The 15,043-nt window shown below is 42.4% G+C and overlaps 1 protein-coding gene across 2 annotated transcripts in view; it reads right to left on the minus strand.

Moving 5' to 3' along the window:
* Nucleotides 1–14,890, minus strand: part of TBC1D22B (TBC1 domain family member 22B) — a 76,364-nt gene extending 61,474 nt beyond the window's left edge. For both annotated transcript variants that reach the window (XM_077754876.1, XM_077754875.1), the window contains exon 1: nucleotides 14,709–14,890. In XM_077754876.1, the coding sequence (XP_077611002.1) occupies nucleotides 14,709–14,764 (56 nt within the window). In that variant the 5' untranslated portion in view covers nucleotides 14,765–14,890. The remainder of the gene's footprint in view (nucleotides 1–14,708) is intronic.
* Nucleotides 14,891–15,043: the final 153 nt, after the last annotated feature.

The following is a 15,043-nucleotide window of genomic DNA, read 5'->3' on the forward strand; positions in this document are numbered from 1 at the left end:
GAAAATAAACTGTAATGTGTTCGCATAATAGAATACTACACAGCCACAGAAACATACAAAGTAGGGACACACAACTAACAATAATGTGCATGAATCTCCCAGAATCTCCCAAATGTCGTGCTGAGCAAAACAAGCAAAAAAGCAAAAAATAAAAGGGTAAATACCATATGGTTTTATATATATATATATATATATATATAGAACAGAAACTACAGAAACTAACAAAAAGGATTTATATATTTAGGGATGCATCCATTGTAGTAACATCACAAAGCAAGGAGTGATTAACATAAAAAAGATGTAGTTATTTCAGAGAGAAAGAGAGAAGTGTGGTTGAAAACAGACACGGGCGCTTCTGGCGTGCTCACTCTGGGGTGTTCAGTCTGTGATTATTCATCATTATTATATCATACCATGCAACCGTTTCATGTAATAGGTCATAATAAAAAAGAGTGACTTGAGGGGCCAGGCACCTGAGTGGCTCAGTCAGTTGAGAGACCAACTCTTGGTTTCAGCCTAGGTCATGATCTCACGTTTATGAGTTTGAGTCCCACATCGGGCTCTGTGCTGACAGTGCAAAGCCTGCTTGGGATTCTCTCTCTCTCNATATCCAAACTGTTGTTCAAATATAAAGGTAGCAGAAAAACATGTTGCAAAATGCAAGAACCCAGGAACTACTACGGTTTCCTGGACTCCTTCCTGAAGAAGCTTCTAGAAGAAAAACTTCAAAGAACAAAGAGAGAAACTACAGTGAATGGACTGGTGTAAAGCATTTAACGGATTTAGCCTTAAGACTAAGTCTTAAATTTGAGGCTTTATGATTAGAGAAGGTAAAAACAACGTAAGTGGCATAGGTTAAAATGGGACAGAGGGTGAAGTGACAAGTTTGTTGCTTTCCTCATCTTTCATGGACAAGGCTCAAAAGATATTTAAAGCTGATAGCTCAAGTAATAGAGGCATAAGTATGGTTTAGGATAGGAGATAAAACTGAGAGAAATAGGGGCGTCTAGGTGGCTCAGTTGGTTAAGCGTCTGACTCTTAGTTTCAGCTTAGGTCATGATCTCACAGTTTATGAGCTTAGGACCCACACTGGGCTCTGTGCTAACGGTGCAGAGCCTGCTTAGGAGGCTTTCTTTCCCTCTTTCTCTGCCCTTCCCCTGCTCTCACGCTCTCTCTCTCTCTCCCTCTGTCAATAATAAATTTAAAAAAATTTTTAATTGAAAAAAATAATATCAACTAAAAGCATGTGAGGAAAGGGCAAGAAATGCAACTAATTTCACCACTGATCGTAGTAGCTGGTCAACAGATGTCTCAAGAAATACGGTATAAAATTATAAACACAATCACTCGAATAAAAACACAGACTTCCCCAATTATCAGAATATACACATGCACACCCCCCTCCCAAAGCAAGTAGTCCTTACAGTGAAAGATTTTAAGAAAACATTAAAAACAGAGCTACAATCAAATATATCAGTCATTCCCACAAATATAAAAGGACTGAACTTACCTATTAAAAGAAAAGAATTATTATTAAGAGGGGACTGATTAAATAAATTACAGTACCTCTGTTAAAAAGCATGAGGCAATTCTATACCTATTGACATGAAACAAACTCTCAAACACTAATTAAAAAAAGATGCAGGGGGCACACTGTTGTCAGTGTGAGGCCCCTTTCAGAAACTGCCCCTCCTTTCTCTGCCCCCTTTCACATGCGCTCTCTCAAAAATAAAGCATTATAAAAAAAAAAAGGTGCAGAATCATATGCATAACAGGCCACTATTTCTTTCTTTTTTTTTTTTTAATCTTTTATTTCTAGGGGAGAGAGAGAGACAGCGTGAGCAGGGGAGGGTCAGAGAGAGAGGGAGTCACAGAATCCAAAGCAGACTCCAGGCTCTGAGCCGGCAGTCAGCACAGAGCCCGACGCGGGGCTCGAACCCACGAACCATGAAATCATGACCTAAGCGAAAGTCGGACGCTTAACCGACTAAGCCACCCAGGCGCCCCAACAGGCCACCATTTCTATGGAAAACCTTTAAAATAAAACAAATCCACATACTTCCCTGTGATGAGAGTATCTCTGAGAGAAGACACAGACACCAGGAGCAGAGAGCGGAAGAGGAACTGCAGGACCGGACAGCAGAAAGGCTGAGTTTTCCTAAAAACTTTCTCGTGATTTTCCTGAATTAGTATCATGTACATGTATCACTTCTTTAAGAAAGAAATTAAGCAATTTTAAAAGGATTGGGAGGTTTAAATGAGACAACGTGTAAAAAGCCCTTGAGCACAATTCCTGGCAGGTAGTAAAACGAGCAGGTAATGAGGTAGGTTTGTAAACACCCAGAATGCCACTCGGCACACATTCAGTGCCCAAGAAATATTGGCTTCCCTCCTCGCTCCCATTTTGGTAATTTATTCCTTACCCAACATTTAGAAAGTAGAACAAGTTTACCAAGTACCTTGTCTGACATAACCGATGTGATCCCAAAGTTGTTTTTAAATAAAAATGCAGCCAATTCAATCATTTACACATTGACTTCTACTAAGATTCTAGCGGGAATGTTCTTATGTACAATCTTTTATGGATATGGCCCTGACCTTTTTAGCTATTAAGAATCTCTATCTCCCCAAACTTTTCTAAAAGGTTATTTGGTAATTTGTAAACAAACCATTACCTATACTACTGCAGAGATACAAACAATACAATTTTAACATGTTTACAGAGCTTCCTAGGCAGAGAAAAAGGAGAAAGAAAATAAAAGTGATCAAAGAATAATGAAGTTTGACTTACAGAGAGAAGGTGGACACAAAACAAAAATGAAAACACAAACAAAAAAGCCAAAAGGCATAGATCAATAGAACAGAAGAGAAAACCGAGAAATACACCCACAACTATATGGTCAGTTAATCTTTAACAAAGCAGGAAAAAATATCCACTGGGAAAAAGACAGTCTCTTCAACAAATGGTATTGGGAAAACTTCACAGAAAATGTGCAAAAAAAGAAACTAGACCACTTTCTTATACCATATAAAAAATAAATTCAAAATGGATTAAAGACCTAAATATGAGACCTGAAACCATAAAAATCCTAGAAGAGAACAGAGGTAGTAACCTCTTGGACATCAGCCGTAGCCAATTTTTCCTAGATATGTCTGATGAGGCAAGGCAACAAAGGCAAAAATAAACTATCGGGACTACATCAAAACAATAAGCTTCTGCGCAGTGAAGGAAACAATCAACAGAACTAAAAGACAATCTCCTTAAAGGGAAAAGATATTTGCAAATGACCTGAGAAAGGGTTAGTATCTAAAATATAGTAAGAACTTATAAAACTCAACACCCAAAAACCAAATAATCCAATTAAAAATCGGCAGAAGACATGGACAGATACTTCTCCAAGAAGACACACAGATGGCCAACAGACCCATGAAGAGATACTCATTATCAAATCAAAATACAAATCAAAACTATAATGAGATATCACCTCATACCTGTCAGAATGGCTAAAATCAACAACACAAAAAACAAAAGGTATTGGCAAGGATGTGGAGAAAAGGCAACCCTCTCGCACTGTAGGTGGGAATGCAAACTGGTGCAACCACTGTGGAAATCACTATGGAGAGTCCTCAAAAAGTTAAAAATAGGGGCACCTGACTGGCTCAGCTGGAAGAGCATGTGACTCTTGATCGCAGGGTCATAAGTTCAAGCCGCATATATACCCAGATTTTAGTAATCTGGGTATACAGATTACTAAAATAAATATAAACTTTAAAAAAAGTTACAAATAACACTACATATGATCCAGGATTCATACTGCTGGATATTTACCCAAAGAATAAAAAAACACTAATTCAAAGGGATACATGCACGCTGATGTTTACAGCACTATCTACAGTAGCCAAGATATGGAAGCAGGCCAAGGGTCTATCGATTGATGAGTGGATAAAGATGTGGCGTGTGTATATACAACAGAGTATTATCCAACCATAAAACAGAATGAAATCTTGCCATTTGCAACAACAAGGATGGAGCTAGAGAGTATAAGGCCAAGCAAAATAAGTGAGTGAGAAAGAGACAGCATAATTTCCCTCATATGTGGAATTTAAGAAACAAAACAAATGAGCAAAAGGAAAAAAGAGACAAACCAAAAAACAATCCTTTCTAAAACTTTTTTTTAATGTTTGAGAGAGAGAGAGAGAGAGCAAGGACAGGGAAGGGGCAAAGAGAGAGAGACAGAGGGTCTGAAGCGGGCTCTGCACTGACAGCAGAGAGGCCAACATGGGGCTCGAACCCAAGAATAGCAAGATCATGCCCTGAGCCGAAGTCAGATGACGAAGAATCTTAATTATAGAGAACTGATGGTTCCCAGAGGGAGGGGGCGGGGTGGGGGGGTTAAATAAGTGATGGTTTAAGGGGAAATAAGTGATGGTTTACGGGGATTAAGGAGAGTGCACTTGTCATGATGAGCAACAGGGAAAGTACAAAACTGCTGAATCACTATGCTGTACACCTGAAACTAATGTAACACTGTTAACTAACTGGAATTAAAATAAATACTTTTTTTAAAAGAGCCACTTATTTGTATTTTAATATTTGCAAGTACTCTAAGATGAGTACACTTGAGCTCTCCAACTCCACAAGCCTCTCTGCAGTAAAATGTAAAACCCAGAAGATAAACTCTGCAGGAAGATTTCAACAGGCTGGTTAGACTGGGTGAAAAGGTAGAAAAATAAGAGAGGGTCCTTAGAGTCTCCCTTTTAAAAGAGTAATACCACCTGCTAGCAATCCATGCAGAAAAAAAAAAGCTATCCTAACTGTGCAGGCCTAAGGGCCAAAGCCATTAATTACTATCAGGAAGGGGATTTTAAAATCATGGTAGACTGTTTTTTATTTTTAATTTATTTTTGTTTTGTTTTGTTGTTTTTTAATATAATTTATTGTCAAATTGGCTAACGTACAGTATGTACAATGTGCTCACGGTTTTGGGGGTAGATTCCTGTGATTCATCGCTTACATACAACATCCAGTGTTCATCCCAACAAATGCCCTCCTCAATGCCCATCACCTGTTTTCCCCTCTCCCCCGTATTTTTTATTTATTTTTTATTTTTTAAGTTTATTAATTTTGAGAGACAGAAAATGAGGAAGGGGGTAGAAAGAGGGGGGCAGAGAGAGAATCCCAAGCAAGCTCCGTGTCACCAGCACAGAGCCCGCTGTGGGACTCGAACCCACGAACCATGAGATCATGACCCAAGTTGGACACTTAACCAACTGAGTCACCCAGGGACCCTGGTAGACTGTTTGGTCTCTGTCAGCCTCAAGGTGCTGGCACAGCTAGAAAGGCCAAGGTAAGTAAGTGATGGACTTCTTCAGCAAAGGTATCAGAGCCCAAGTTGTATCTGTTAACATACTCTTCAACTAAACCATGATGTATCTGTACGTAAAACACTTTTAACTAATCAGTTTATTGAATCTCAAAAAAGCAGCCAAGATATTTGAAAAGAAAGAGAAACCCAGATGATCACAGAGACCAAATGCAGACCGACTAGAAAGCCTGGTGATTACAGTGCTCAATTTCCTGGCGTTTATAATTCACCCGTCAGCCTGGACCATCCCTGCTCCTCCCAAAGCACAATCAACTCTAGAGTGGGCTGGGGCTGGTCTCCGCTCTGCCTTCCAAACATTTCTTAGCTACTAAATCAGGCTCCTCTCCCGTTTCGATATCATATCCAATCTGAAACATCCCCTTCAGGGGCGCCTGGGGGGCTCAGTCGGTTAAGCGTCCGACTTCGTTCGATCTCACAGTTCGTGGGTTCGAGCACCGCGTCGTGCTCTGTGCTGACAGCCACCTCAGAGCCTGGAGTCTGTTTCAGATTCTGTGTCTCCCTCTCTCTCTGACCCTCCCCTGTTCATGCTCTCTCTCTCTCTCAGAAATAAATAAAACATTAAAAATTTTTAAAAAAATGAAACATCCCCTTCAAATCCTACACTCCCCATTATGGGATTTTCCTAGACGCTACCCCACAGCATCTACTAACCCATGCCTTCTCTGATTTCCTAAAATATATAAATATGGGTATATACTACTTCTAATAAGTAAATAACTTTTTAAAAAATGTTTAATGTTTATTTTTGAGAGAGAGAGAAAGAGAGACAAACAGAGCATGAGCAGGAGAGGGGCAGAGAGAGAGGAAGACAGAATCCAAAGCAGGCTCCATGCACCAAGCTGTCGGCACAGAACCCGACACGGGGCTTGAACTCATGAACCGCGAGATCATGACCTGAACCAAAGTCAGACGCTTAACCAATTGAGGCACCCAGGTGCCCCATAAGTAAATAACTTTTTAAATAAATTCAATTTAGATCATAATATAAGGCACACCCAGGTCAGTGCTCCACTTGTCCATAAGAAATAAGATATTCTGGGTTTCAAACCCTGTAAACCCCTCCCTCCTTTCCTCCATCCTCAGAAGCCACTTTATTGCATCTGCATTTTTCATCCTCATTTTTGTCTTCATGTTTTTATTTTCCGTGTACATATCCCTAAACAATACTATAGAATTTTTCCATGTTTTTTAAAACTTTATTTAAATGGCACCACACGATACATACAACTTTTGACTCTAAGTCATAAATGCTACTTTAAATATCACTTAATTTCGTGCCTGGCTAACTGGTTTCTCCAACAAAAATTTTAAAAAGCATCTGCTCCACACAAGTGTAGAAAGCACTTTATTCACATGTGCAAACAAAAAGACAAGCACAGAGAAAAACTAACAAACACCCATGAACCCATCACTCTGATTTAACAAATGTTAATAATATGTGTCACATTTCTTTTTTTAAGAAAATAAAATTGGGGAGACTACTGAAGTCCCGATTGCAGTCCCCAGGCCTGTTCCCCTTTGTCCCCAGGAGGTAACCACTATCCTGAAGTGGGTATGAGATCCTTCCCTTCTGTTTTTACACATTCATGTATACATAAACAATATGCAATACTGTGCGGTGTTAAAACTGTACACAAAAGACCACACACTACTTATCTTTCCACATCTTGCTCTTCTCACTCAACAGCGTGTTTTCACCCAGCTGCACTTTTCAGTTTTTCTGATCACGGAGTGACGCGTGTGTAGTGGAGAAGGCCAAGAGTTAATGACCCACAGCATCCTCACCAGGGGAAGCACTGTGCCCAGCACACTTCCAGCTTCTAGGGAGCACTGGTGGTGCCGTATCTTTCTGTGCAGTCCCCTCACCGCCTGGCAGAGGGCTACACACTCCAGCAGGCACTGATTAACAACACTTAATGAGGGGCGCCTAGGGGGCTCAGTCAGTTAAACGTCTGACTTCTGCTCAGGTCATGATCTCACGGTTCATGAGTTCGAGCCCCACATCAGTCTCTGCACTTAGCGCGTGCTTGGGATTCTCTCTCTCTTCCTGTCTCTCTGCCCCTCCCCCGTCTGTGCACATGCGTGCACTTGCGCTCTCTCTCTCTCTCTCTCTCTCTCTCAAAACAAATAAAAAATAAACTTAAAAACACACACACACAATATTTAAAGAGTGAGGACTGGACCTCTGCAAACCCCAGGCCTCTGCTTAAACTAGGGGCTCGTTCAACCTCAACACTAGAAGCAAACTGGGCACCTTGGAGAAATCATGCTGCACGTGCAGAAAAATGAATGCCACAGCACATGCCAAGCCAAGATAAAACTGAGCAAAAACCCTGGTCAACCTCCGACATTCTCCTTAATAAAACCAACACCACAGGTGTACTGGCATAGCTGTTTGCATAGTTGCAACAGTGCAAAACCCTTGGTAAAAAAAAAAAAAATCAACAGGTGTTTTTTGAGCACTGACAAAGGAGCAAAAGCAAATATGGGAACAGACCTGTCTGATGTAAAGCCAAACATGTTGGCAACTGATTCAGGTTTACACACTCATTTGATGGAAGTCTTCCAGAACTGGGGTTCGATGCTGTCTCGGTGATAATTTAGTAACTTCTAGTCACTTAACTTTATCAGTCACACATTTCCAAGCTAAGAATAGGTTGTAATACAGTGTATGTGCCCAGACAGGCTGGGAACATAACACTGAGTCCACTATCAGATGCATAAACGTTATGGAAAAGAACCAAACGACAGAGGTTTTTAGTTGAAAATCTGCAAGCTCCTAATTTAAGTGATTAGACACTTTGCTCAACCTCATTTAATGCTAAAGAACACTCCCTATTTTTGACAGTAAACACATTTGCTTAAAAAGAGGGAGAAGCCCTTCCCAGAAGGACTTAAAATAAGAATGTGAGAAACTAGCTGGGCTTTGGCTCACACTGGGCTCTCCTATTCCTGAGTCTTATCTACATCTTTTCACTGGAAGCATCCACACCCCTGGTCTGGATGAGGTGTTTCGACAGGTGTCCTAATCTTAGCAGAGACTGGCTGAGGGAAGAAGTAGCAGAAAAAGCACTGGACCCAGAGTCAAGAAATCTGCAGCCATGCAGCGTGATTTGGGGCAAGTCACTTTCCCTCTCTGGCCTCAGTTTCTTTACCTGCAGAGGCCTTAGACATTCTATAATTTCACAATGCTCAGACGCTCATGGGGCCAGCAATTCACTACTTCCAAAAGCACGAGACAGAGAAGCCCACCTTCAGTGCCCCCATACCATCTACTCTTACCTATCAGTCACGGCAGGTGTAAGTGACAAAGCAAGAGATATATCCACTGTTAGGAGTTGAAGTTAGTTGAATACTAGTTGAACTTTAAACTTAATCCTCAGCTTCAGAGGTCACTGAATCCAAAACTCTCATTTCATAGATAAGGAAATTGAACATGGAGTATTTAAGTACTTTGTCCTAAAACTTGGCTTTTTCTCTAAGTGTATGACATCACATTCTTATCTGACCACCTAAGTCAGAAACCTGGGAGTGGCATCTCCACCTCCCTCACTCCCTAAATCCAATGGTTTACCGAGTCCTTCTGATATTCTTGAACTTGACCTCTACGTGCCAGGACCCTGGTCCAAGCCAGCATCACCTCTCCTTCAACGGACTGCAGTGGCCACCTAACTATACTCATCCTAATCCCCAGTGGGGGGCAAGGTGGGTGGTGGCTGGAATGTTTGGCAACTTGTACATACAAAGAGTGTTTGTCCCAATAAATGGTGGGTCTTTCTGGCACTTAGTGGGCAAGGGCCAAGGATGTTAAACATCCCACAGTCTAGTACAGCCCAGATCTAACCCACCCAAAACACCAACTGTGTCTCCCCCTTCCCTAACTGTTGAAAATGCTGGTCCAAGCCATTTTCCTCAGGGCAGCCAGAATATTTTTATAAATGCGAATCTAATCATGTCCCAGCCCCCACCCACCTTCTAACGGCATCCCGCTGCTCCTGGGACATATACAAAGTTCTTAACTCGACCTATCTTTCCAACACGAAGGGCCTAAAAGACTGAGTTTGGATTTCAGTCTAATTACAAATGAGAGAGAGGGGCAAGAAGAGAAGCAGGAACACCAGTTAGAAGGCTATCGCAGTAGTCCAGGCAAGAAAGGGCTCTGTGTGATCCACCGCAGTAGAGGAGGAAGAGGTGAGAACGGCTCAGATGCAGGGTATACTGTGACGAGCCAACAGAACTGAACACGGCAGGAGGGGAAAGCAAAGGATCAGACCGTTAGGATTTCGGGTCCGATGAACTGGGTGAATGTCGGGACCATTAAATGAGATGGAATGAATGGCTTTGCCGGACAGGGCGGATGTGGAAATCAAGAGTTCTGTGTGGATGTGTTCAGCGTGATATGCCTCCCGGACAGCCAAGCGGAGATGCGTTAACTGTTCAGGAGCCACACGGCAAAAGCTCACAACGCTGGAACTTAGGTTTCTTTCCATTTGATTCAGGGCTCTTATCCCAGCGGTTCTCACAATGCAGCCCCCAGATCAGCAGCAGCAGTATCACTTGGGAGCTTCCGAGAAGCTCCACTTCTCAGGTCCCACCTCAGACCTACTGAATCAGAAACCCTGGATGTGGGGCTGACAATCTGTGTTTCAACAAGCCCTCCAGATGACTCACTAAGTGTCAGGACCACTGCTCACAATCATACTCCTTGGCGTAATGAACACCTGATAGCCACAGCTGCCCTGCATCAGGCTTCTTTGTGTCTCTGTAAATCTTCTGCCTGATTAGTAACGGGAGGTGCTTTGTTTGGGGTTTTCTTTTTTACCTAGGGCTCACTGGGGGCTCCAGACATACCACTGATCAAAGTTTTTGAATTCCAGGTTCAATGTTTATTTATTTTTGAGAGAGAGAGAGAGAGCGTGAGCAAGGGAGGGGCAGAGAGAGAGAGGGAGACACAGAATCCGAAGACAGGCTCCAGGCTCTGAGCTGTCAGCACAGAGCCCAAAGTGGGGCCTGAACTCACAGACCACAAGATGATGACCTGGGCCGAAGTCGGACGCTTAACTGAGCCACCCAAGAGCCCCATTTTGAATTCCAGTTTCAAAAACTAGAGCGTGGGGGAGAAACAAATTAAAAAGGAGCTACTACAATCACAATTATCATCTTCACAGAGCTAATGTTACTGAGTCCTTCCTAGGCATTATCTCATTAATCCTCCTAACAGCCTTATGGGGTAGGTACTCTTCTCCCATTTTACAGATAAGGAAATCAAGGCACAGAAAGGTTATGTAACTTGCCCAGGGTCACAAAGCTAGAAAGTGTCAGAGCTGGGATTTGAACCCAGGCAGTCAGGTTCTAGAATTGCATTTTTTTTTTTGAGATATAATTGACATAAAATATTGTGTAAGTTTAAAATGTACAGTGTGTTTACCACCTTAGCATTAGCTAACACCTCTATCAAGTCACATAATTATCATTTCTTTTTTGTGGTGAGAACAATTACGACCCAGTCTCTTAGCAACTTTGAAGTTATAATACAGTGTTGTTTACTATAATCACTATGTTGTACATGAGATCTCCAGGACTTATTTATCCTAGTTGCAAGTTTCCAGAGCCTAATCTCTTAATCACATGGTATAGTGTCTCCTATCTTTCTAGGCATCTAGAGAAGAACCATTTGATGTAGGAAGGACATGAGGCTCTTATAACTGAGAGAACCTTAAAAGATGTTTAAGGAGCGCCTGGATGGCTGAGTCAGGTTGAGCATCGACTCTTGATTTCAGCTTAGGTCATGATCCCAGGATCATGCGATTGACCCCTGAGTCGTGCTCTGCACTGAGTGTGAAGCCTACTTAAGATTTACTCTCTCTCCCTCTGCCACTCTCTCCTGCTTGAGCACTCTCTCTCTCTCTCCCCAAAATATTAAAAAATAGCTGTGCCTTGGTAGCTCAGTTGGCTAAGCATCCGACTCTTGATTTTGGCTCAGGTCATTATCTCATGGTTCGGGAGTTCGAGCCTTGCATCAGGCTCTGTGCTAACAGTGGGAAGCCTGCTTGAGGTTTCTCTCTCTCTTTCTCTCCCTCTCTGCTCTTCCCCCAGTGGTGATTTCTCTCTTTCTCAAAATAAATAAAATAAACTTAAAAAATAAATAAATAAAATAAATTTTAAGAGATGTTTAATTCCATCCAGTTACCATATAACCTAGCAATTCTACTCCTAGTTAAACCTAAGAGAATGGAAAACCCACATCCACACAAAAACCTGCACAGGAACATTCATAACATTGTTATTAAGAGCCAAAAAGTAGAAACAACCCAAATGCCATCAATTGATGAATAGGTACACAAAATGAGGTATAGTCAGTGGAATATTATTTAGCCATAAAAGGGGACAAAATATTGACACATGCTACAACATGGATAAGCCTTGAAAACATTATGCTTAATAGAAGAAGTCAATCACAAAAGGCCTCTTTTCACATTACTCCATTTTTTTTTAAGTGTTTATTTATTTTGAGAGAGACAGAGGGTGAGCAGGGGAGGGGCAGAGAAAGAGGGAGAGAGAGAATACCACGTGGCTCTGTGCTGGCAGACACAGGGTTTGAACTCACAAACTGTGAGATGACCTGAGCTGAAATCAAGAGCTGGAGGCTTAACCAACTGAGCCACCAGGCGCCCCTCACATTATTCCATTTATATGAAATGTCCAGAAAAGGTAAATCCATAGAAACAGAAAGATTAGTGGGTGCCAGGGGCTGAGGTGAGGGCATGAATACAAGGTTTCTTTGTGGGGTGATGAAAATGTACTGAAATTGGTGGTGACACTTTAAATGAATATACTAAATACCACTAAATTGTACACTTTAAAAGGGTGCATTTTTATAGCACGTGAATTATATCTCAACAAAGCTATTTTTTAAAACGATGTTATTTTGAAAGAGGATGTTTCATTCATTTTGAGCTTAGGCTAATTTACTAAATAAAATTTCTGTTTGTTGTCATTAAGGTTGCTAGATCATGATCAAAGAAACTGAAAGTAACTGCCACCACTTTGAATGTTTACCTTTCAATTTGCAGAGAAATCTACTTTCACTTCTAGGTTGCCATGGACTTAAAAAGTTGTTGATGTCATTTCTCCACCAAGGAGAAAGTTCTTCACTAACACTGAGAGAGTACAAATGCAAAAGTTCTGTTCTTGGGAAAATGCCCTAGTCTTTTCCTAAAATCAAAGCACTTTCTATCTAAAAAAAAAAAAACTTTTTCTCCCAAAACCAGCAGCTGCTAGGGCTCCCCACTGAAAGCACACAGCTAAACAATGGTTCTCTTCAACCGGCAAGGTACTAAAACTGTTATGAACTGTGCCAACATTTTAATGCCTTAAGATAAACAATAAATACCTAGTACTGGAGTATGGATCTGAGAGACATTCTTTTAAATGTTTACTTGCTCTAATAACAGCAATCCTCATAACTAGTATTTATTAAGCAACTATAATGTGCTAAATAAACACCGTCCTAGGTTCTTTACAAATAGGATGTTTAATTTAGTCCTGATAGTAACCCTGGGGAAAGTATTTTTATCCTCACATCAGAGATAAGGAAATTGAGGCCTAGAGAGATTGAGTAAATCATTTTTCATTGATCACACAGGTAAGAGAGTTCAAATAATAACTCAGGTCCTTCTGAACTCAAATATTCTCTCCTCTATTCCTCTTCAAAATGAAAAAGGAAGCCTGAAACTTGAAGGAAGAAACAGGAAAGACTCCTCTTACTTACAGAGCACAAAAACAGTGCTGTGAAAAAAGTTGACTGCTCCTATAGTCCAAAAGAGGAAATATGGAAAGCAAAGAATTGTTTCTAACAATCAGCAGTCAGCAGGCATAAAAGACCATGCCATATCCCACAGCTCAAATACTGCTTCCTGATTCAACAGTTTTCCCACTGATTCTGACGATAACCTGAGGATGTCAAATTTTAATGATCTCACCATGGAAAACCCCAGAAAACAGCCGTTGTGACACTGGAGAGCTCACTAGACCAGGAAGGAAAAGGAATCAGTTGGCAGGAAGTGGTGCCTATCTAAAAACTTAGCAGTCTTTAACATTAATATTAACATTGTAATTCCATGGCACTTTAATCAATCTTTTTCTGCATTCTCTTGCATTATTCTAATACTGTAGTACTAAAAGCTGATTCCCATTCTCCATATGTGTAATAGAATCCTAAATAAAATAAGACTGCTACATAGCCACCACTGACTCTAATTTGGGTCTTGCTATTTAAAAAAAAAAAAAGCCCACAAATAGACACAAATTCAAAGGACTGTCCCTGAAGGAAAAGACTTTTATCAGTTAAGAAAAGTAGCATATGGGGCACAAGCAGACATGTATTTCATCACCCAACAGCCTGTGGCTGGTGGAAATCTTAAACTCCCAACTGAAATATACATTCCTTATACTTCTCAGGGCTCTGCCCAAAACAAATTGAAACTATAAACCAATAGCAGAGTGATGGATGTACCAAATGCTAAGCTCTCAATATACATCAAAAAGGGGAGGGGAGTCGAGTAGCTTAAAAGGTCTGCTCCCCAACTAAACTGCTGAAGAAGGAAAGAGTCTCTGCGTTTGCACAAGACCATTACAACGCGGGGGGGAAGAGGTCACGTGGGGTTAAACAAATCCATAGAAAATGCTAAAGAAACAACCTCAATTCTCGAGTCACTCTGTAATAATTCCAAATGGGAAGTGGCCAACTCAGGATACAGCAAGGTCGAGCTTGAGAATTCTCCTCACTTTTCCTGTCCCCCTGGATAGGATTCCAAGCTCCCACCAGAACCTCTTTAGACAGTCCAAGAGAAAGATTCGGACGTAGAGATCTGGGGAAGCATGGGAAGGGGCAATCCCTTATGCAAGCAACCACCTGTGCGTGGTAGAGACCACCCCCCCTTCGCCCCCCAAGGAGTTCTATTTAAAGTGAGAGACAGCTTTGGGGATGACCCTCCAAATCGAGGACCGACTCTGGCTACTCACCCAACTCCACTGTCCCTTACGCCCAGACTCCGGCCACCCCTCGGCTGAGGGCACCGGCTGCAGCGCCCTTCCGCCCCCAGACCCCAGACCCGAGTGTGCTCCCACATCCTGCCATTCCCGAAGCTCGCTGCCCGCTCCCTTTGCCCGACAGCTGCCCCGCCGCCACCAGGCAGTCCCAGCTCCCAGGTGCCCCAAACCAGCCTTTCGAGGTCGGTGGCGCCCCAGGGCCGCGGGATTTAGGGCTTAGGATCTGGAAGGGTTTGGTCCAATCTCTTCCTCTCGGCGTCCTGGGCTTACCTCCCCGGCAGCTTGGCGCTCCTCTTCCAAAACTGCTTGCTGTTCTCGGCGGCCATTGCTCTGGCCGGGGAAGGCCTTGTAGGCGGGCCAGGGGGGTACCCGGGGAGATGCCCCCAGGACCCCGTAATCGGAGGGCCAACCCAGGCCGCTTCCCCGCCGCCGGTCACCCGCTCGCAGCTCCTGGAGGCGCCATCTTGAATGTGGGCACCCTCCCACCCAGCGCCGCTGCCATTGGTGGGCTGAGCAGGCCGTGGTCAGACAGACCAATAGGGAGCCGGAATCCTGCAGGCCGCTGAAGCCGAAAGGTGACATCAGGCACTGGGCACACAGGTGGA

This window comes from Crocuta crocuta, unplaced genomic scaffold (assembly GCF_008692635.1).
Source record: "Crocuta crocuta isolate KB4526 unplaced genomic scaffold, BGI_CrCroc_1.0 scaffold132, whole genome shotgun sequence".
Taxonomy (NCBI): domain Eukaryota; kingdom Metazoa; phylum Chordata; class Mammalia; order Carnivora; family Hyaenidae; genus Crocuta; species Crocuta crocuta.